The sequence below is a fragment of the Etheostoma cragini genome, chromosome 7, assembly GCF_013103735.1.
Source record: "Etheostoma cragini isolate CJK2018 chromosome 7, CSU_Ecrag_1.0, whole genome shotgun sequence".
In the NCBI taxonomy this organism is placed as follows: Eukaryota; Metazoa; Chordata; class Actinopteri; order Perciformes; family Percidae; genus Etheostoma; species Etheostoma cragini.
The window spans coordinates 20,096,411-20,119,078 of NC_048413.1; the positions used below are offsets into that span (position 1 = coordinate 20,096,411).

Here is a 22,668-nt window from a genome sequence, read left to right on the forward strand (position 1 = left end):
GGATGAGAAACAGGAGGTCTTTTCACAAGGTCATGGAATATATAGATTAAACTAATGTTCAAAACCAACATTAGCCAGTATATCCGTATCTATGTGTCTGAATGCACTCATGTTACTGTGTGTGAGTGTGAACGGACCGACGGAGCCTTTGGGGCAGGGCACTGCGACAGGCAGGTTGAACTTGGTTCGAGGCCACCAGATCCCCTGAGTGGTGGTTTTTGGACAACCATCATAAATGACTGCAGAGAAAAAGAACATTCTTCAAAATCATCCTTATCAGTTTGATGAACTTTTCAATTAAGAACATAACAATAAGTCCCTGATAATGTTGAAATATTTTTCTTTTGACTTGCAAAATAGAAAATGAAAATGAATGCGATAGAATAAAATAGCAGCTACAAATTAAAGGAAGCAATTGCAAGATGGAAACTGGAAAGTGGCAAAGCGGCACAGAAGACAAAAACAAATACCTAGAATTGACTGGAAGATGTTACATAAAAGATAAATATAATCAACAGTTTTTTGTTATTTAAAGGCTCAGACACAAGTTGGACAAACGCAATTGTGAAGGACAAAATAAAAAATATAACAGTAATAATTAAATATGGTGGAACCTCAGCAGTGCCTCATTTGTTTCATTAATTTCTGTTTGTCTCCATAGATAATTGACTCAGTCTGAATAGGGGTTTCAAATCCATCTTAACATTTTATACATTGTCTTTAAAGAACACAAGACAGTTGTCTCTGAGACCACTTGAATTACAAAACACTAAAAGATTATTATGGAATTTGTGCACAATTATCCCAAAAGTAAGTCCCTACCACAGCTTTAATATTAAATCCAGCTTTGCAAACTACTGTTCAAAAGCAAATCATTTTTGTCGATCCTTTGGTTCTTTTTGACAAAAATACAGAAGGAAAATACAAGATTGTTTCCATCAAAATAAAATAGTTGGAAGAAAATGTAATTTTCAAATGTTTCTGTCACAAGGTCAAGAACAAAGGTGTTTGACAAGCAATCTTAGTACCTCCTGCTAGGCAACTTACTCTTATAAGAATGCACAATGCACCTGTAAGATGCTTAATTTCAACGGTTTTATATTCAATCTGCAGTGTCTCAGATGTGATGCTGAGCACATGAACAAATTCATGAATGCATGATTTAACCCCCGATGGGTAAACCAAAGTTATTTTGAATGCAAATGTTTAAAATAAAGGATATACACAAGCCTTCTCACCTTCACAGCCTGAATTTGTGACCTCCGCAAAGGGGCTGTCACATAAGTTGCATTGGCGGCCAATCACGCCGGGCCTGCACTGGCACTGGCCTGTCTCTGGGTCACATGACCGCGAGAAGGAACCCACCGGGTAGCAGTCACATGGCAGGCAGGTGTTAGAGCCCCGTGGACGATAGTGAAACTCCTGAAATATAAACACACGCACACACGCGCACACACACACACGCACACACACACACACACACACACATGCACACACAAACAGGGTAAGCATAATTAGGAACACTGATGAAACTCAGTTAGAGAAATGTAAAATGTCACAGTGCCAAAAATAGGGCCAGCGATTACATCACAACATGGACCAGGTCAAGATTTATTCAATGACACAAAAGGGGAAACGGCGGCTACATAGACATGAATACAAGAGCAACAATCCATGCATGATGTGTAAAGAGCCAGAGATTAAAAAAAGCACTTCATTATTTAGTTTGCTAAACTTGCATGAGAATTTGTTTTGAGCACCAGATTTTGGAAAAAGAATTATATCTGTCTGGAGGGGATCTTTACGGGAAGTTTGTAATTAGCAAACGCGTTATTATCTCTGCCTGTAGCAGCTTTATGTTGCATTTTACAAGTTGAATTTCACGAGTATTCTGCTGTTGCTTGATGATCCAAGACATGACCAGGGAACTCAGCTTCCAGAGTCAAATCCCCTCAACATGATAATGGTCTTTGACAACATTAATTTGTGCTCAACGTAATTAATTTAATTATGTGTTCTTAAAAATAATGTTTTTATTGTGAACTGAAGGGCATTAAAACAACAATTTAATTAATTGCTAATGCTTAAGATGTACACTCACACATAATACTTAATACAGAGTTGTGTGTGTCAGCCTTGACCTAAAAGGCTTAATGAAAACATTCCCATATTGTGAGCATGAAAAGCAGGCAAAGCTTTTATTTCAAGCTTCATTTTTCCGAAAATGAAGAACAAAGGGCAAAAGGGCACAGGACAACATGTGGTTAAGCAATACCAGAGATAAAAGATTAGGGTCAAAAGATCAGATTAAGGAAGGGTTAAACATCCTGGCTACCTACAAACATATCCATTTACACACTTGAACGTTTACACAAGGCAGAAATATTAATATGTAGGGATAATCATAGTATCATGGTTGACGTAGTTTGTATGTCTGGCTGTGAGATGATTACTGTGCGTCTAGGTTAAACCAAAGCCAAAGTGAGCTACAGAGTTACACCACTAAAGTCCTTCTAATCCTAAAAGTATTCAATGTGATGATATATACCAGCAGGTCTGTTTTCATTCAATTGAGCTTTGAAAAACTACTATCTAACATCTCTGTAATACAATGGAAAACTCTCTAGTTAATACTAGCTAACTAAAAAAGTAAAAAATCTGCATCTGATGGTGCATCTACAACTGGAGAAATTAAAGCAAATGCCGCACTATATTTTTTACAAAAGTTTAGAGACTGCGTTTCCAACAGCTTTCATCACTACTTCAGCATTGGTGCACCAACCTTTCTACGTTAGTCAAGAGTAAAAACATGACAAAATACATTTTTATACACGTTGCAAAGTGTTGCGTCTATGTGTGTTTCCTCGTTACCTTGCACTGACAGTGTCCGCTGGTCTTGTTGCAGTCAGGGTCAAACCCTTTGTTAGTGTCACAGTCACAGGGTCCACAGGTTGGAGATCCCCACCAACCTCTAGGACAATGGTGATCAATCCTACACACACACACACACACACACAAACACATACACACACACACACACACACACACACAGTAACACAAGTGGGTCAAATCAGTACGAGAAAGAGAGCAATTGAGCAACAGAGTGTGGTTAAAACTTTTTTTGTTCTTTAAAGCAATCATATTTCATTCTGACTTCTAACTAATGACAAACTAACTAACTGAGTTTGAAACAAAGATATGAAAGAGAGACACAGTCAGTAAGAAAAGGACACACAAAAAGATGATCAAACAGAAAACATATTGATATTGAAAGGTGTAGGGTAAAACTAGAAAGAAAAAGAGGGAGGGAGTTTGAGAGGCCTGAAAAGACACAAGTTCAAAGAATATGCACTTCAGCAAGACATATATGGTAACCATTATTATCCAAAAATATAAAGAATGACATGAAAGCAAAAAACACTTTTATCTATGCCTTCATTTTAAAACTTGTGTTTTCCAAAACTGCTGAACTTCAAACACAGCTCAGATTGTATCACTCTGGTTTATCACATGCAGTGGCTCTTTCATTCTCTTTGCTCACATCTCTTTTATTGGGATCTCCGTCTGTTCTCAGTGTCTAATGGATCACTGAGGAGTTCACAGTCAATGCAGATCCTTTTGAGCATGTCTTTATTGCTCCTGAAAGGGAGTTTAGGAAACGTAATACAGATATCAGCTACCTCAATAGAATATTAGGAATGACTCTATTTCTCCAGAAATGTTTTTGTTAGATCTCCCAACAGAATGTCTTTTCCAAGTGAAGTGTCTCTTCTTGCTGTGTGTATTTTTGGTTGTTAAAGGGCTCGAATGATAGGACAAACATATCCAGAGAGCCAATTGCTTTGTCTAATCATAACTGGGGAAGGCGGAGCATAGAAACAGAATGGTTCTTAACAGGAAGCTACGCTGGCTGTGCTCTGGTAAATAGCCTTTCCTAAATGAGAATTTCAAATTATTCACATTACAGTCATCTGAAAATGGTATTGATGCAGCTAACAATTACTTTTTAATGTTATACTGTATATACAATATATGTATTAACTTTTGATTATTATTAATAAAAAATGACCAGAGCACAAACTGATGTCTTAAATCTTATATTTTGTCTGACCAGGAGTGAAATCTTTTACAATGATGAAAAATCTTGACTTATTAATTAATGTGATTAAAGTGAGTTATTAGGAAGCTGATATCAAGGCAAACTTCATAAATCTTGGTGTCTTCATTTTAGAAAAAGAGGGCAAATTACAGCAGCGGTGAGAGAGAGAGGGGGGGAGGAGGGGCAAATCAGAGAAAATTAAAAGAGAGAGTAGACTTATATTTCATTAGCAGCCTCATTAGAATGTGTATCTTTACACACACCAACTAGGTCAAAGACAAGACAGACACACACACACACACAGAACAGATCATGAGATAAATGTAAAGCTGTGTGGATTGGGCAGGAAAGAAGGGAGCAAGGAGTGAGGTCAGGGTCCCGCTTGCTTCACACAGTAAGACACACACACACAGATAACCTTGATGTGTGTACGTTGTTATGTTAAGTCTACACTCATTCCACTGTGGATTACATGCACCGCTGGAGATGTGGGACAACAAAGCTGAACTAAAGCCACCAAGACACACGCACACAAAACAATGGAATGTGTGTGTGTGTGTGTGTGTGTGTGTGTGTGTGTGTGTGTGTGTGTGTGCACGTGCATGTACCTGTGTTGGCAGTACTGTCCATAGTGGTTGTCTCCACAGTCACAGATGTATCCATGGGAAGAGCTGGGCTTCCTGTGGCACTGAGCCTCATTTTCACATGGATTCAGATGGCAAGCGTCAGTGCAGCCTCTACCATAGTAACCTTGGTGGGGGAGAGAGAGAGAGAACAAGAGAGAGGATTCATTTTACAATCACGGCCATCCTGACCCTACTAGTCAAATGCAAGCAAAAAATGCTGCCCTGTCTCCACCAAATTTGTTTATACAATACAGAACTTTCTTTACCAGTTATATGAATTGAACAGTTTGTAGAATGGAAACCCACACAGTCCTGATGAGGCAATGAAGTTCAACTTAACTCTTAATAAAAAAAACATGGAGAATTGAAAGCAGCTTTTACATCTATAATGCATAGTTTCTGTCTTCCCCAAGAGGAATTCAAAACTGTCGGTGCGCCCACATGAAACAAGCATTCCGTGATTGCGCACCAACTCCCAATCCCTCTTACATGCAGTTGCTAGTAGCCAAGGAGGACACGGAGGATGAAAAAAACCATGATGGACCCTTCCGAATAAGGATTTACTCTTATTTAGATACCTTCAAGTAAAGTGTTACCAAACTTTTTTTGCATGTACAATAATGAAATGAGAGCACAACAATACTATTGAAATATGCAGAATGCTGCTCCATATACCATCCATGTACCAGAAATAATAACCTGTCAGTTCACAAGTACACAACAAGCAAACATCTCAAACATCAAACAGCGATTATCACAAGAGTCCTTCTGCAACTCACTCCAGCTGGGCCAACCACTGGAAAGCAAGACACAAATGTGTATTCTAATGCTGTTGTTCACTCAAAATGAAACACAAAGCAACAGAAATGATCCAGTCAGATTCAGCCCAGCCACAAGTGTAACAAACAAGTCCAATCTGAGCATTAAGGTACATTATAGCATAGTGATCTACACAAAAAGAGGGGCTTCTGCTGCAATTTAGGTACCGGTAAATCCACATACACACCTTTGGCTGGCAAATTTAAAAAATATTGACTAAACAAATTATCAAATCATCACAGGAGCAAATAATTGACACATTAATTGATAATGAAAATAATCTTTAGCTGTAGTTTTAGTATGTTTTGGGTAATGTCTCTCCATAATAATAGCCCACACATGTTCAGGTATTTGTAATTTGTACAATACTGAGAGTGTGAAGTGTGAGCTAAACAAAAGTCATTGGGAAAAATGTGAAGACAAAAAAATGTATACACCTCTCAACCATAATAACACAGACATTTTCCTCAGTAAAAAAGACAGCACTTCAACACAACGTGCAACACACAGATTCCCACTGTACACTTCAGTATGCACCGGTGTAGCACGGTGAACCAAGCAGTCATACACTTCAATACAGTCCCCAGACACTCCACACAAACACACCAGCCTCTAATATGTAAATACAGGCCAGTACATAAAACACCTCTTTAATCTTATGACTAAAGCAGTGCTTCACAATAAACTTTGGGGAGCATTTAGCACAATAAAGATGGCCTCTCACCCAGACCTGCTATTAATTTAAATAGAACATAATTGTTGCATGTAGTTTTTAATGTACCTGCATTAAGCGTTGACTTAAAAAGTTATGTGACTATAAGACTGTAAGTGGGTGTGCAGCTTGTTGGGGTCAGCATTACTACCTATGGAGCTGACAAACGTGCCAGGTCTGCTTTCATGTGTTCGTCTTTAGAAAATACAGAAATCACTCTGCTTTTCAAGCCTGTGGCCTTGGCTGCAGCTTTAGACACACACAAGTTTCCAATGACTCCTGTTCTTTAAATATTCTCTCTCTCTCTAGCTTTTCTGATCTTTGTGATCCTACAAACCAACACATCCCGTACCTAGCAAAATAAACTCAAAAACACACAGGCTTTGTTTTTTTTTTCCATTTCTTCTACCTTTGTCTTTCTTCCTCTTGCTTGAAATTATTTCAAGAATTATACAAACAACAAATTAAATATAATCCCAGCTATTGTTCTGTTCCACAATTTGTTTTCAAATACATAGCATTGTGTCTCTTATTTGTTCTCCATGATCCCCCAATCTCCAACTCCAAGTCTGTTGGTCTCTACTTCTGCTGCTTTGTCTCAATCACTCAACCATCTGCCCTATACATCTGTAGGCTTTCACCATGGCAACTGAAGGAGAGGGGCGACAACAGCCTTGGCTGTTTTCAGACGTTTATAATGACACTGGCCTTGTTGCAGAGAGAGAGAGAGAGAGAGAGAGAGAGAGAGACAGAGAGAGAGAGAGAGAGGCTCAAGTCTGTAAGAACAAAGAGCTGTAAATCATCATCAGTCATTTGTGTCCAGTATGTATGTTTTTGTCTTTCACAGTCAGGGTCCAGGAGCTTCCTTAAAAAGTCATTATTCTCAAGCTGTACACATCTAGTGTGTGTCACAGCTTTGCATCCGGCTTTGGACATTTTATTGTACACAACATCAACTTGACTTCTCCACAACAGCACAATCAGGAAGAGAAATGTGAGTCGTCGGTTCACTGAAACATCAATTCATCCTATGTATGCAACTGTCCTCTCTCTGACATTGGAAAGATTGTGGATGTCAGAAATATCCCATAACGTGTTTTGGTGGAAAAAACATTAAAACAGCAGTTAACTTTGACTCCAATGACTGTGTTATTTGAAAGTGCTCCCACCCACAGCGATGAACCACATCAAATTATAATCATCCATTCAGTGCGTTTGAGCAAAGACTCAACTTGTCCACCGAGTCTAGGTCTCAATACATAAAGATCCAGTTAAAGGTATCTTAAAATAGGGTAGTCTGATTAGTTTGAAAGTTCTCCAAATTAAGTATCTTAAGAGGCCAGTTGGTAGAGCAGGCGCACATATATACAGGTTTAAGCCTCAATGCAAAAAGGCCCAGGGTTTGACAATTTCCTGGATGTCTTCCCCCCCTCCTCTCCCCCATTTCATAGCTGTCCTATCAATTTAGGGCGGAAATGTCCAATAAAATAATCTTTAAAAAATAAGTATCTTAAAATTGGTTAACGTGACGAGTTACAAAGTACTCCAAATTAAACAACAAACTGTAGAAACAACGTAGGTCAACGTTAGGAGACCTTTGTGATCCTAGATACAGTTAACAAATATCCGGTTAAGGTAAGGGAATGATTGTGGTCATGCTTTAAAAATAAAACATTGACTGTCGGTTGGAAAAAACAGCGTCTCCTGGGTTAAAAGTCAGAGGTTTCGTTGAACCATCAATCCACCCCAACCTCCTCGCCTTACTTCCTCCTTTGTTATCATCATAATTACTATTGCTGCTAAAGGTCATTGTCACTTGAACATAAACATATGTCGCACTTGTAAAGAAGGACAAGCTCGAAATGTTTAGCATTGTGTTAACTTGGCCTAGTCCAGTACTTTTAATGGATGTTCGGTAGACTAAAATAGCAGGTTGTTATTGGTGTTTAAATCTCAGATATCGACCAGACAGCGTGGGTGTGTTTGATTGAAAACTTTGTACCTCAAACATGAAAAGAATTGACCTATATATATCTTGACAATAGTGTGTTCAATATTAGTCTTAACATGCTCCAGAATTGTGTGTCATTGTACACTGAGTAGTCATACAAGATAAAAACGTTCTTCAAATAGAAGATTTCAAATGTTTAGAGAAAACTCACTATATCTCATTCGTACAGCTGTACAAGTGCCGAAGTAAAATATCTGTAAATCTTTTTTAAAATATCAAACCTGATCAATAAATGACATTCCTAGGTGAGGAGTCATTTGTCACAGAGAAAAACTTTTCCATGATTCAGCACCTTGAGGATTTGGCATCTACTGTAGGTTGGAACAAATACAGCTTAAAAACTCATAAATCTTTCCTTCTTCCCAGAGGGTCCGAGCTTATAATACTGCAGCCGTACCCTGGAAATCCAGAGAGCACAATTTGAATTTGCTCAGTGAGTTACTCTGGCATCAAGTAATGCTGCTCATTAACTATATCCTTGTAGCCGAGCTGCACCAATCACATCGTTGTATCTGATATAGGCGGGCCAGAGGCGAGCTAAACAGATGACGACAGTTTAATCTACCAGTTAACTCCGCTGGTAACTAAGCATATGGGGCTCTGGATGCGTTACCCCGTGCATTGTTGTGATTGGTTGTAGTGTTACCATATTCCATGCAGTGAGACGGGAGACTTTCATTACTCGATGCCAGACCCTTAATCTTTCGGATTTGGGTCTGGATTTCCAGGCTATTGCAGCTGCACACCACACCACAAAACAACAGCCTCATATAATGCACTTTTCTTATAAACCAATAAACAAATATTTATTTGTCATATTGTTTTCAATCACTATTTTAATGCCTCCACAAAAACAGGAAACATTGATATATGGCTTATTATTACAATAAAGGGGTTAGTTCCTGGAAATGTATTTTCTATATGTGATCAAGTTGGATTTCAGCTCAGGGTAACCAAGATGACATAAATCAATAATTTATCAGATTAAAGTAAAATTTCACCACTGTGAATTAGTCTGTAGCAACTGGCAGCGTAACGTAACACCACACACAGGGTCATATACTGTATATGTACTCAGAAACAGAAGGGCAGATGTCTCTGTGCTATGTCATGCAGGAACTTGTCTTAGTGTGTGTGTGTGTGTGTGTTTGTGTGTGTGTGTGTGTGTGTGTGTGTGTGTGTGTGTGCTTTCTAAGTTTGTATTAAACGAATCAGAGGTGCTAAAAAGTAGTTGCATGAGAGACCCATTGGGGTAGTTCCACTGCAAAGCCAAAATACACACACACACACACACACACACACACACACACACACACACACATGAAAGGGAATTATTCAATGTGCACCTCTTTTTCTCTCTCTCCGGTTCTATTAAAATTTAATATGATTAGTCTCGAAGCGCCATTCATTGTCTAACAGTCTCCATCTTTAATGCTCATTGTGCTGATAAAAGATAATGATAATGAGTGTGTGTGTTTACAGTAAATAAGTGCACACGCATGAAGTTTGTGCATATGCTCTGTGTTTGTGAAGGCATCAGTGTGTGAGTGCAGCCTCTCTGCGTGTGTGCTTAATGTTAATAAGCCAAGGTGTTAGCATTAGCTTGCGGGGTGGTGCAGGATGCTACAGGGATAGCATTCTTCTCTGCTTCCTCCTTCACATGCTGTCAGGCCTCAGGCTCTCACACTTTCACAAACTACTGTGTATCCTCCACGAACCACTCTCTCTCTCTCTCACTCATTCCTCTTTCAGTCCCTCCAGCTTAGCTTTAATCTCGTGCACTTATTTTCAAACTTTTCTTTCTTGAAGAACCTTCCTCTGATTTGTCTTCTATCATCTGGAGGTAGACACTAAGCTGGCAGCCTGCAGCATCAGGACACATTTAGTTTGGTGGTTTGGAGGTGTGACAGAGTCAACTTTTGTGTTAAAATAGTCTTTCCTTACACATGCAGACATTTGCATTTCAATCAAGCCTCAATTACATCAATGAGTCTACATGGCCAAACAAAATTACCAAGAATAATAACGTTATTTTTCTTCAATTCTCTTCTTTAAATCTTCCTCCTAAATTACATGTACACTTACAATTTCTTTGGCCACAATGTATAAAAAAGAAAAAAAATATGTAGAGGGACACCACATATGAGTGGTACTTGTTTTCAGAAGCCAACAGCTGAACAGAAAAAAATACACAAAGACTACAACGAGAGAGTAGAGGGCGGTATAATGTAACATTACTGCCCTATTAGGCTTCCAAAGGAACGCTCACCCAAATTTACTGTATTGACAACTGCAGATGAATCACTGGGACATCCTCAAATAGTTTACATATAGTGGCTGGCTAGCTGTACATTATTGTGAATTAAATGAGGGAACATTTGGAATTTAATAACAAAAGTAGTTTTAAAATCTGTCCAGATGGTAACCGGAAATCTAGATCTCAAGATGTGGAGAATGATGACGAATGTAAGAGAGAGTATCAATATCATGACAAACTAGTATGAAAAAGTTGATTGGCTACTTTCTCTCTCACTCTGTTGTGGTTTTGTCTTTTGTGTGGTTCTGGTATTTGCTATTCAATCTCTTGTCTCATTCGTCATTTAATCATAAATATAAATAATTTCCTTTAATCATCTCTGCCTGGTCGGTGTAGTCTGTTTAATCAATACCCGTAGAACTGAACTGCAGCTGTTGCATCAGTTGCTGCTAATACAGTTTCAAACAAATATCAAATATCTCCATCCCCTGCTTCACTTTACCACTTCTTTCTCTGTGGTGTGTGCATCTGTCATTTTAATTTTCTCTCACTTCTGTGATTTGTATGTCTCTGTGTGTATTGATGCCAGCTGTGTGTGGATCTATTCCCAAACGTGTCAACAGTGTTTTCAGGCTGTTTGATTTAACTTCCTCGTGCACACTTTCTTCTCTTCTTTCCTCTTGCCTCAAAACTTTTGGTGTTTATTTAACACTATTTCTGTCAACCCCCTCTCCTCTTCATTAATCATTAACATATTCAGCCTCTCTGTTCCTCCTCTGCCTCTTTTTCATCTTTCTATAATTCCCTTTCTCTTCTTTTTTCTCACTAATTCTCTCTATAGAGTATATGTTTTCTTCTCTTTTAATCAGGTCTTTCTCATCCACATTAATTCTACCTCATTACATTCTTCTGACTAAAAAGATTTTGAAAATTCGCCTGCAGTCACTTTCTTTCTCTCTTCTCTTTCTCTTGGTCTCAGGTGGATGAGACCTCATTATGTGTTCCCAAATATCTGTTTAACCCAGTTAGAGCATTTGCAAACACCTACGCAGATATGGCCGCGTTATAAATACCTTTTTCTGTCCTTCTAAATCAGCTGTCTTCTTTCACCTTCTCCTGCCACACATCTTCTCTTTCACATCCAATGTCCAGAGTGTGTCTAATATTAGGACTATTTCCCTGGCACCGAGGTTCGCATGCAAGCAATTTAACTTGCATGACTTGAAGTGTTAAATCGTTCTTGGCTGTGTACTACTACTACTACCGAGTAGTTTCAAAGGGATGAGGTGTTTTTAAATAGCAAAATCAGTAAAGGAACCATCTGCCAAACTTAAATGACTTAATAACACAGTATTAATTATTTTTTTCTATCTTGTTTTTATCAACTTTTTTTCTTACATTTGTTTTTGCTTCCTATCCTCCCACTGATATTACTATTACAACACAAGCTCATTCCCACAGCTGTAACATCCTCATCCATTATCCACCATACCACTAATGGTGCATTTAAAACAAGAACTGACACAGCTAAATCTACTCTTGCATAGATGCTTTTGCTGCTGCCAAGCAGCAACCCCCCTTCTCTACTGCTTGTATTATTATGCCGTTCAGTTACAAAAATGAGAAAATAAACAATGAAATTCCTGAACAAGGAGACAATCTGTCAAACTGACTGGACATTGGAGAGTCTCATAATATTGCATGTCAAGTCATGACTGGAAGTGAATAAGTTGTGCCCCTTTTCTCAAGCATAGCATCATCAAACGTGTGTACCACACCAGGATCATCTCTTTGTTCACTTACCAGGTTCACACATACAGGTGTGTCGCTCCCATTGGTCAGAACAGCGGCTGTGGCCTGGACAAGGAGACGAGACGCAGGGGTTGCCAACATTACAGCCGGTCTCTACTTTGACAGCTCTCGACGGGCGTGGCAGGGGAGGGGCATCAGGTCGTACACCCAACCGAACGCCCTGTAGAAAAAGAGAGAGAGGAATATGTTTTAAGATAGTTAAACAAAAAAATTGGCAGATTCATTCATTTATTAAAATCAGTCTTTACCAAACTCGGTTTGGAGCACATTTCTATCTCTTATGTGCCAATATTTTAAGCTTCTCTCCACCCATCCATCAATAAGCAAAAGAAAAACAATCCTTTCTCCACACCTGTATGCATCCTTTTATCCCGTTTTGAACCTCTCCAGAGCCCAGCACTCCTCCCACATGCAGATGTTTCACCTTCAAACCATGAATCTCATTTCCCACTATCACTGTTCCCTAATGGGGAGAGAAAGAGGGAGAGAGGTAAGGGGACAGAAGAAGACAGATAGGACAAAGATTATTGTTATGAATAGCTGTATGCAAGTTGAATACCTGAACAAAGATACACATTTGACTACTATTATTTGACAATGGTGAAGAACTCGGTAATAGACTGATGTGAATATGGCAACAACAAAAAAATCTAATTTTATTAGTTTACAACATGACAAGTTCCTTTTTTCTTACTGCCTGGATAACTGGAAGTCATGATTCTTCTATTTTTATCATTTACCACTATATCATGTAGTAGTCAGGTTAAAATGTAGTCAGGTAAAATTATGTAGGTGGAAGGGAGTAGAGGGGAACTGTCGAGTGAATGATTGATTGACTTTATTATATAAAAGAAAACAATAACATGCATCTATTATGGAGAAGGTCAATACTCAGCTTATAACACTGACAGTGTTGGTAAGCAATGTTGAAATCTTATCTTGCAACAACCATGAAAAAATAATCAATGAGCCCTGGTTATCACTGTTTCAGTAGCATGGGAAGATGCCTAAATGGAGGGTGAGATCTGACTGATAATAGCTGCACACATGCAAAACACTTTCAAAGGTAATCATTGTTTAATTGGCAGATACAATGTTTAATCAGTTCATATTTAAAAATGTTTTCTGCATCGTTTACTCAGTGTATTACTTGATGCACTTTGAAGAACAGCCTGTTGAACTAATTTTGCTGTCAGATAATTTAAGAATACAAAACAAAACTTGTTGTCAAAGATGCCAATAATACACAGTGTTTGCTTTTCTGTGTGCATGTTACTGTCACAAACGTACATTCCTTATTTGCATTCCAACACATGTCCCCACGAATTTAACAGACATCATCTAGTCATCAATTTGACACATTAATCCCCTGCAGATTAGCCCACATTTTAGAGTGACTGAGGCCATCAAGGGTTATAAAATCTGGATGTTGTAAACATTTGTGTGTGTGTGTGTGTGTGTGTGCGTGTGTGTGTGTGTGTGTGTGTGTGTGTGTGTGTGTGAAATTGTGGATGTATATCTCATTGTTTTCTCTACTTGGATTATAATGTGCCAAAACATTTTATTTGCAACATTTCAGGAAAGAACCAACAGTAGGAGTGCAAATATATTACGTACGTGACAATTGCAAAGAACATCTGGATCATTTTAAACAAGATCTATCCCCCTAATTGAACAAAAATGTAGCTTCTAAAAGCCCCAAAAAGGCAAATCAGAATTCATCTGAAGTCATTAAAAAAATATTTGTCTTGAACTCTTAAAAGTGGCCTGACACACGTATTTCATTATTTTGTGGTAATGTCTGAAGTTCTACCACAGACACTGTTACATTTTAAGAGTAAAAAATGCCTTGGTTACCTTGTTTCAAGCCATTGTAGCGTTGTATAGATAGCCTGCAAGAAGACTCAGCTCAATTTGCGCCAGTTCTTATTAATATTCAACAAGCTAAGCTGCTTGACTATAATTGGCTAACAGCTAACCAATGAGAGCCTGGCTATCAGCATTCTTTACCCAGCGCAACATAAATAGTAATGAGCTGAGGCAACATGACGTCAGACTGACCAGCATTTGTAATTGGCCTGATTTCTCCGCATATTTCTTTTCAGTGGCTAGAGTTGACAGAGGAGGAAGCAGTTCCTTTTCATTATCACGACATAAAACAAACACTTATGCACCTAACATATTTTTTAAAAATGCAAGTAAAAACGGTTTTGTGTGGCTGGGCACCTTTAAATCAGGTGTAGCGATAAACTGGGATAATCTTACTGGTTCCCAGTCGAAATGTTTCCAGATTCTTTCCTGGATTCATCATGTCATCAGGTACATTTTATCAAACCTTGGTTGCTCCAAACCACACATGGTTCATACAAACACACTGCACACACAAGGATTTAAATCTACAAAGTATCCCTTTTTATATAATTTCAAACTAGAAAATGTCTAATACCATGCTGAGTAATTATTTCATGGCATGTTCATAATCTTTCGTGCTCTGACAAAAAATTAATTTAAGATTGAAAGTGCGATTATATGTAAATTATTTAATAATTTGCTGATATCTTCTGCAGTGATCTCCTGCAGTGTACTGATTTATAACAGGAAGTGAGGTAGAAGTCTGTGTAAATAGATATATTTTAGATTAGAGGATATTAAAAAAGATTTCTCGCCTTCATTCATATTAAATGCTTTACAATTCCATTTTTATTTATTAGACTGACTGCACATTTCAAATTTTCATTATTTGAAAATAAATCAAATTAAAGAATTAGAGATGAATATTATTCGTTAACAATAAATTTAATTGTTAAGGGAAATGAGTAGTTTTAATTTAATAAAGCAGATATGATTTTAAACTGTGCTTGCAAGTCAAATCTGATTTTTTTAAGAACTTACACTTGCTGCCCTAAAAAAGATGTATAAATCCTAAAAAAGATTTAATCTGTCTGAAAACAGCTTCCCTTCAAGGGTTGTATCATGTCTATTACTGTACCTGATAAAGTCCGAAGTCTAGCCGTAGTGTGGCAACGTAGCGTGTCTCACGGCCACTACGAACGTCTCGCAGTTCCAGTTGGAGGTCGTGCCACCGGCCGTCTGCCACCTGCACCTGATCCAACCGCAAACGCACCGGTCTGGTTGAGCCCCGGGTCACAGAGAACACCAGCTGACCATTTATCACCTGAGAGGGATTGAGGAAGACACACACCAAAAAAAGAGGAAAAGAGAGAACCAGAGTGTGAAGAAACTGCTTGGTAGGTAAAGAGAGACAGAGAGGTGACTCTGTGTGTATCTGTGTGTGTGTGTGGGAGTGTGAAATTGAAATCTTGGCTGCACTCCTGCCAAGATGCTGCTAATTCAATACTGTTTTTTGATGAAGTAATGTAAGAAATGTAAACTGTACATAATTTCAATTATACAGTTTTGTCTTCTATAGAAGATGAAAATGTAGTATTACAACACAAAAAAGAATCACAATGACCGTGAGACATAAGAACAGTTCCCATAATCAACGTGACCGCTGTTAACACGTTTAGCAGCCCACGCTACATTTTGCATCCTGTGGCGCTTAGTAGGATTTGGCTTTATATGTTCAGCTTTGATTTAAATCACAAAGAGATGGAGAGAGAGGCACTGGCAACAATCTGCTATGCAATAGGGCTAAACTGGTTTGTGGAAAATTTGGTCTTGATTTCAGAAACTCCATTGAGCTTGGTGGGACTTGAAAGTCAACAATTATAATGTCATCAATAGTCTCATGCATTAATATGAAACCACAATTAACTTTAGAGCGATAATTAATGTTCAAATATGTTCTAATACAGACATTAACGGAAATGGATGACAGTCGGTCAGTCAGTCAGTGTGTGTGCGCACCTGGAACAGCAGGCTAGTGTACTGGCCCGCCTGAGCCTGAAGCAGTGTCCCCTCTCGCGCTCTGGTCCTGAACACCAGGCCGAGGTACCAGGGCGTGGAGATGGTTACGTCGTTCTTTAGGTCCCACCAGAGGGCGCTGTTACCCAGGAAGCGATGTGGGTGTGGCATCACTGAGGTCGAGGGTGAGAAAAAGACAGCGAATGAAAGGTACTGCAATGTCCGAAACAGCCTTGAAGATGTCCCTGTTCCGGGACTGAATTTGTTTTTTAGCCCGAGCACGGCGAGGGGAAGACGGCGGCAGGGCCGCAGCCATGACGGCTTTGAAGGCTAAACCTGATCCCGATCCTGATGAAGCTATTAAAGACTCTTTATCTAAAGAGAGACTTCCCGTTCTGAGTAGCAGGTTTTATTTCTTAATTTTTAAACTGAATTAATGATCAATAAAACGAAGCTAAAGACCCAAAACATGGTAGAAAAGGGTCAGTGTGTTGTGCCTCAGTTATCAGTAAAAATTCAGAATGAAAGGAAATCATCCATTTCACCAAGTTTTTTTTCAGTCAACGCCTTCAGAGTTTGACACTATCTATCTAACTATCAATCCATCCATCTATGAACATGCATTTCACTTCACTGCTCAAAAAGCCTACAAGTGTTGTAGCTCATTACAAAATGAGGACTAAATATTGGAACAAAGGGAAAAAATGCTGAAGTGCAAACTGAGGCATTAACCTGAATGAATGAATGACAGAGCACTTTTGGAGTATTAAAGTGTAATGCCGCCTATTAAAACAGGTTACATTTCTGTCATTCAAACAAAGTGTAAATAAAAAAGAACTATAGAAGTTTAAAGGTGTTACCTTATTTGAACTTCACTAAATCATTCATAAATGAAATGTGGCATAAGTATAATTACTGCTGACAAGCAAAGGCCACTGAGTGTCAGACAGAAACTGCCAATTATCTCAGCCATGGGTTAATTTGTTACTGATATTTATTCATTTATTTATTTAGGAATTATACCAAAGTAGCACAATTCATGTGACAAAGCTAAAGGTTGTCATTGGTTGAAAATGCATCATGTAGGACCCTAGGATGAAAACAAACGTATAAAGCCTCTCACCGTGGCTGCAGTCCTTTCCTCCGTACCCTAGGGGACAGTCGCAGGAGAAAGTCTCCCAGCTCACCCTGCAGGTTCCTCCGTTCTGACAGGGGTTGGACTTACAGAAGGGAAGCTTGGCACTGCAGCCTATAAGGAGCAACAGACACATAACATCACCAATGAAGTTCCCAAAAATGTATCACCATAACATGTGCCTCAGCTAATGCACAAAATGAAACACTGCATGCAGTGGTTAGCCGATAAATCATGATGGTAATGCCACACATTTTCAGCACAAGATAATACACAATATACTGTAAACAAACATTTTCAGTGACCAATGGGCATATTTAGAGGTAACCGTTTCCAATTGCCACTTGATCTCAAGATTCAAATGGCCTTTACAAAAGCATCCAACTTTAATTGTTTGCATTTCTAATTATAAAATAGTACTTGAACTCAAATCCATACAATAAACAAAAAAGGGAAATTATACCTTATTTTTGAAACATTTCATTAACATTTTCTGTTAATCTCACAATAAAACAATTACAATATAACTATTGTGTGAATAAAAAGCCTTTAATAGATAGCAATTATTTGTATCTGTGTATTTAATGGAATGAAGCCCAAATGGCATTTGTGGACATTAAAAATGTGTCATTGCTTGTGATTTTCTAAGGGTGGGGGGTATGGTTAGTGGTACTGACCGGGTAGCGTTCCATTGTTAGCAATAAACCCAGCCAAGTCCAGGGGCTTGTTGTCAATGTGCAGCTCCTTCATACAGCCGATAAACTCCCTGGTGCCAAACGGGAAGTTGTCTGGTACGTTAGGAACTCCGCCCAGAAACAACGGACCAGTCAGGTCGAGAGACCTGAGAGAGGAATGGATAAAGAGGAAGAGGAGTAAATCAAGTGGAGATGAAAGGGGAATAGGGAAGGAATGGAGGATTATCCCTCAAGGGTGGAGGAGAAGAGGAAGGAGAGGAATGCGGGAAAACATTTAAAGAGGGTATGAGAGAGGCAAAGGGATTAAACAAACCCAGAGATTAAATATATTGTCAGAGGTAACTGTCATAAGGAATCAGATTTAGAGAATAACAGTGGATGTTGAATAGAAATGAGATGACAATGATGTTGGGGATAAAAGTACAAACAGCAGTGGATGAGAGAAATTATAAAGATGAGAAAAAAAGAAAGACAGTGAACAAACAGGAGATTAAATATGAGTTACAGCAAAGATCAGCAGAGAAAATGTAAAGGTGGATGACAAGATGGAGGGAGAAATGAGAAAGGAGCCAGCAAAAGAGGTAGATGTTAGGGGACGTCAACAAATAGCAAATTCACAGAAATAAAAAGGAGACGAAAAACAGCAACGACAAAAGGGGGATGTGGAGACAGTCGGGGAGGCAGATGAACAAACAAGAGCTTAAGTGTGAGTTACAGCAAATATCAAGAGAGAGCGAGCGTAAAGGCAGATGACAAGACAGATGTAACATGGGTGGAGGGAAAGACACAGGGGTGTGAGGAGGACGATGTAGGGGACATCAAATGAACAGTTTTGAGACTGCATGAGCGAGAAAAAACAACAACAAAGAGACAGAAACAGTTGTGTTGTCATTTTGAGAGCACTATCTTTTTTCCCCTCCATTGTGAATTGGGGTTTTTCTTTTAGGCTTGCTCTGGTGACACATGACACGTGCCGAGCCAATAAACGCCTATGGAATATGAATTGAAGGAACCCTGAGAGACAAAAGGCGCCGGAGTTAAACAAAGAAGAGATTTAGTGTGAGTTGCAGCAAATATCAACAGTGCAAGTGTGTCATTAGAAGAGGATGTCAAGACAAAGTTAAGAGGAGGGCAAGCTGTTAACTGAGAAATGGAGAAGGAACAGAGGAAGAGTGTTGAAGCGTTAGACTTTGGCCTTCCTCTTTGATCTGTCTTCTCTTCTCTCAGCCTCACTTAGCGCTGACACAACCCAGCAAACGTGATTACAGCTTACAGCGGCAAGGCCAGACATCAACACTATGACAGGCTGCTTTTTGAGTGAACGTGTAAATATGTGTGTGTGTGTGTGTGTGTGTGTGTGTGTGTGTGTGTGTTATGCACTTGTTAGCGTACATGTAGACATTTAGTTTGGTAGACACACACCACAAGTAAACAACAGAACTTTGACAAGGTCAAACAGAACAGAGACTTAAAAGCAACATAGTGGAACTGTCAATTTGAATGTTTCGGTCGTACATACGAGAATGAATGGGAGACACAACAGAAGAGCAATAACAAGGAAAGAACATTAACACCAGGCAGAATGAGCTGCTGAGTAACAAGAACATCAGAGAGATACACACAGACATGAAAGGGCATGAATAAGACAAACAGTCGTGCCTCATTAGGTCCCCATTAGTTTCTCCTATTGTCACCTCATCACCCTGATCTGATACAAAGCAAAAGAGCTTTCCAACAGCAACAGTCTCAGTCTAAGTTTTAGCAAGAGTTTCACTGATTAGGCTGATTGGAGCTGCATTCAATTGTGTCTTACACCTACTTCTTATTTTAAAACTGTGTCCAGCTTACAAGCCTGTTTAAACCATCCTGAAATAGTGAAGATGAGATACTAATCTCAAAACTAGTTTTTCAGAGAATGGCCCCATTAGTGAACATAGACACGAACATTTGATCAGATCATTCTCTCGGTTTCTTATTAACATGTATTTATTATTACATAACAGCAAGCAACTGCCATTGTATATGGCAACTTGGAGACCTGGGGCAGAAAACAAATCAAAATGGCTAATAAAAAGAGCTAATCGTGAGATCAACATGGGGAGTTACTGAAAACAGAGAGGAAAGAGAGAGGAAATAAATAACACCGCATAAATAATGATACGTAGTTAGGAAAATGTAAGATTGAGTGCATACAAATGTGCCTCTAAAAAGTAATTTGACCTTTTTTCAATAAGTTGAGTAATTTCTAAAAGCAGTAAATGGACCATTTATAAACTATAATGACGGTAAGTCAATTTTTTTATGCTACAAAGTTGTGTGCACATCCTCAGTTGGTTGTAAATTGGAAACCTGTCATCCAACAACTATTTCCGCACTTGCATTGTGATTGGCTGACAAGCATTCTCATCAAAGCCAATATTTACTGATATAGGCAGTGGTACCACTAATTACTCAACACGGTTTACCTTTGAATAATAAATGTAATCTAGCAACCTACGTGCGGTGAGCAGCTACACACACTGACCAGCTTTATTGTTTTTTTTACTTAGTGAAAACTGTCTTCAAATATCTGTTAAGCCTCCGATCAGTCACAGATGGTCTTTAATGAAAGTTGTCTTTGCAAAGAAGCTGGCACATCCTGTGCAAACACCACCCACAGCTCAGGGTCAATGCCTATTCAGAGACTTTCAGTTGCTGCACTGGAGGTAAGACAGATATATGGAGGAATTTAGCTGAATATGATTACAATACAGCTTTTTTTTGAGTCACTGTTGTTTCATACATGTCAGACTTGAAAAGATGAATCGTTGTAAATTTAGAGACATGGCCTTGTTGTCGGAGTAATTTTTCAGATGTGTAGAGCCTTACAGTCATCAATTTTATAAAAAAGAAAGTAATGAATACAGATACAAAAGATTTAAAAAAAAAAAAAGTTAAAAAAGATAAACTCACTTCTTGCTGCTAGCCTGTTTTCCCTGTGCAGCGCAGCTGTAATTTCCGAGCTGTGTACCGAAGCGAAGCGACAATGCTATATCACAGTCGTCAATGCTCACCACAGCAATCTTCTCATCTGACGGACCCTGGGCCTCACCGCTCATACTGCGCTTGGGCTGAACACACACACACACACACACACACACACACACAAGATTAAAACAAAGTCCCAAGGAACAGAATCCAAGAAACACCATGGCACCGGGCAACATGCAAAAACAACTGCATTTAATAAAGTTTACTAGAGTTTCTATCACTATAGTCAAACAGTTCCAACACAGACTATATTAAATATGTTCACTGCTACTGTACATCATGTTAGAAAGAAAAGGGGAACATTTGAGTTAGTAAGACATGAAACAACAGACTGCATATGGGTAGAAAAATAATGGAGTAGATAAGGAACACTCTCACTCTACACGTAATGTCTGCTGGTGAAAGAAACACAGGAAAAACAGAGAAGGAGAAACAAAGAAATAAGGAAATGTATGTGCATCCTGACACACACCCATACTCACATAGCGTGTAGCTGGCTGAGGAAAATTAAGGAATTTGAAAATAAATTAAAGGAGATGTGCGGCGAATATGCATGAATGAGATGGTAACAAGCAAACGCCCACGTAACAGTAAGCAAACACAAACACTTCATCTTATTTCCAAAAGTGCTTTGCAGGCATGAAGGCTGAGAAACTATTCTGCCGACGCATTAGAAGGTCAGTACAAATAATCCCAAGTAAAATGTAAAAATTCAAAGAATAACTGACAACAGAAAAACAAATCAAAACAATGTAGGACGCAAACAAATTAACATATAAACCTACCTTGTTGTAGTAGTGGATGTGAACAGTGTGCCAGTTGCCATCGCTCACACCGCCAGGCAGGAAGGGACTCACCTGAGTGGACGATTCACCTGCAGGCAGACGGGTCTCATTTACAATCTAATCTGATTTAGCATTTTCTAATATAATTACTCAAAACCTTGGTTCTTCATGTCTGCAGTGTGGTAACTAAACAAAAAGACCTCGCATCAAAGTGAAGGGTATTGGAATTTTCTCAATGTCCCAAATTTGACTCTGTCTACAGTTTACTGCTTGTCTGAACACGGATGTTGTCCACTACACGTTTAATTGTAATCTGTATCCTAATCTAATCCAGTTTCCAATGACACACCTACAAAGGCCTATATAGAAATAATACACAACCTTCGAGAACCAAACCACATCTTTGTTGGGAATATATGGTCCTTAAATTAGAGAAATACTAGAACAAAGAAACCCAATCACACATAAAGACATATTGTACCTGTGGAATATTTGAGTACAACTTGTCCTTCTTGGATCTCCAAGGCAATGAAGTCGTGTTTTTCATTGAAGCGTCCATTATAGAAGAGAAGACCACTGTTCTCCAGAGTGGCAAAACTAGAAAATGCACACACACACACACACAAACACACGCGTCCATAATACGTTTTTAAATAATATGAGGATTTTTATATTTCTTTCAACAGTATATTTTACATGTTTGTATCCAGTAAATATGCAATCAAATAATACTGTTTGCCAGATTTATACATTTATTGGTTAATACAACATTTGATCCTGATACAATGACTCGTACAATACCTAATTTCACATCACAAAA

The 22,668-nt window shown here is 38.7% G+C and overlaps 1 protein-coding gene across 3 annotated transcripts in view; it reads right to left on the bottom strand.

Annotated features, from left to right (window-relative positions):
* The window catches only part of celsr3 (cadherin, EGF LAG seven-pass G-type receptor 3), a 91,323-nt gene that overhangs the window by 29,331 nt on the left and 39,324 nt on the right, over positions 1–22,668 (bottom strand). For 2 of the 3 annotated variants that reach the window (XM_034876916.1, XM_034876913.1), the window contains exons 5-18: positions 22,330–22,445; positions 21,849–21,937; positions 21,546–21,560; positions 20,986–21,143; positions 18,016–18,179; positions 17,327–17,452; positions 16,207–16,376; positions 15,326–15,511; positions 12,689–12,799; positions 12,328–12,496; positions 4,708–4,849; positions 2,872–2,992; positions 1,239–1,422; positions 138–239 (exon numbers count right to left, since the gene is read on the bottom strand). In XM_034876916.1, the coding sequence (XP_034732807.1) occupies positions 138–239; positions 1,239–1,422; positions 2,872–2,992; positions 4,708–4,849; positions 12,328–12,496; positions 12,689–12,799; positions 15,326–15,511; positions 16,207–16,376; positions 17,327–17,452; positions 18,016–18,179; positions 20,986–21,143; positions 21,546–21,560; positions 21,849–21,937; positions 22,330–22,445 (1,853 nt within the window). The remainder of the gene's footprint in view (positions 1–137; positions 240–1,238; positions 1,423–2,871; positions 2,993–4,707; positions 4,850–12,327; positions 12,497–12,688; positions 12,800–15,325; positions 15,512–16,206; positions 16,377–17,326; positions 17,453–18,015; positions 18,180–20,985; positions 21,144–21,545; positions 21,561–21,848; positions 21,938–22,329; positions 22,446–22,668) is intronic. The other variant, XM_034876914.1, reaches the window with a different exon arrangement.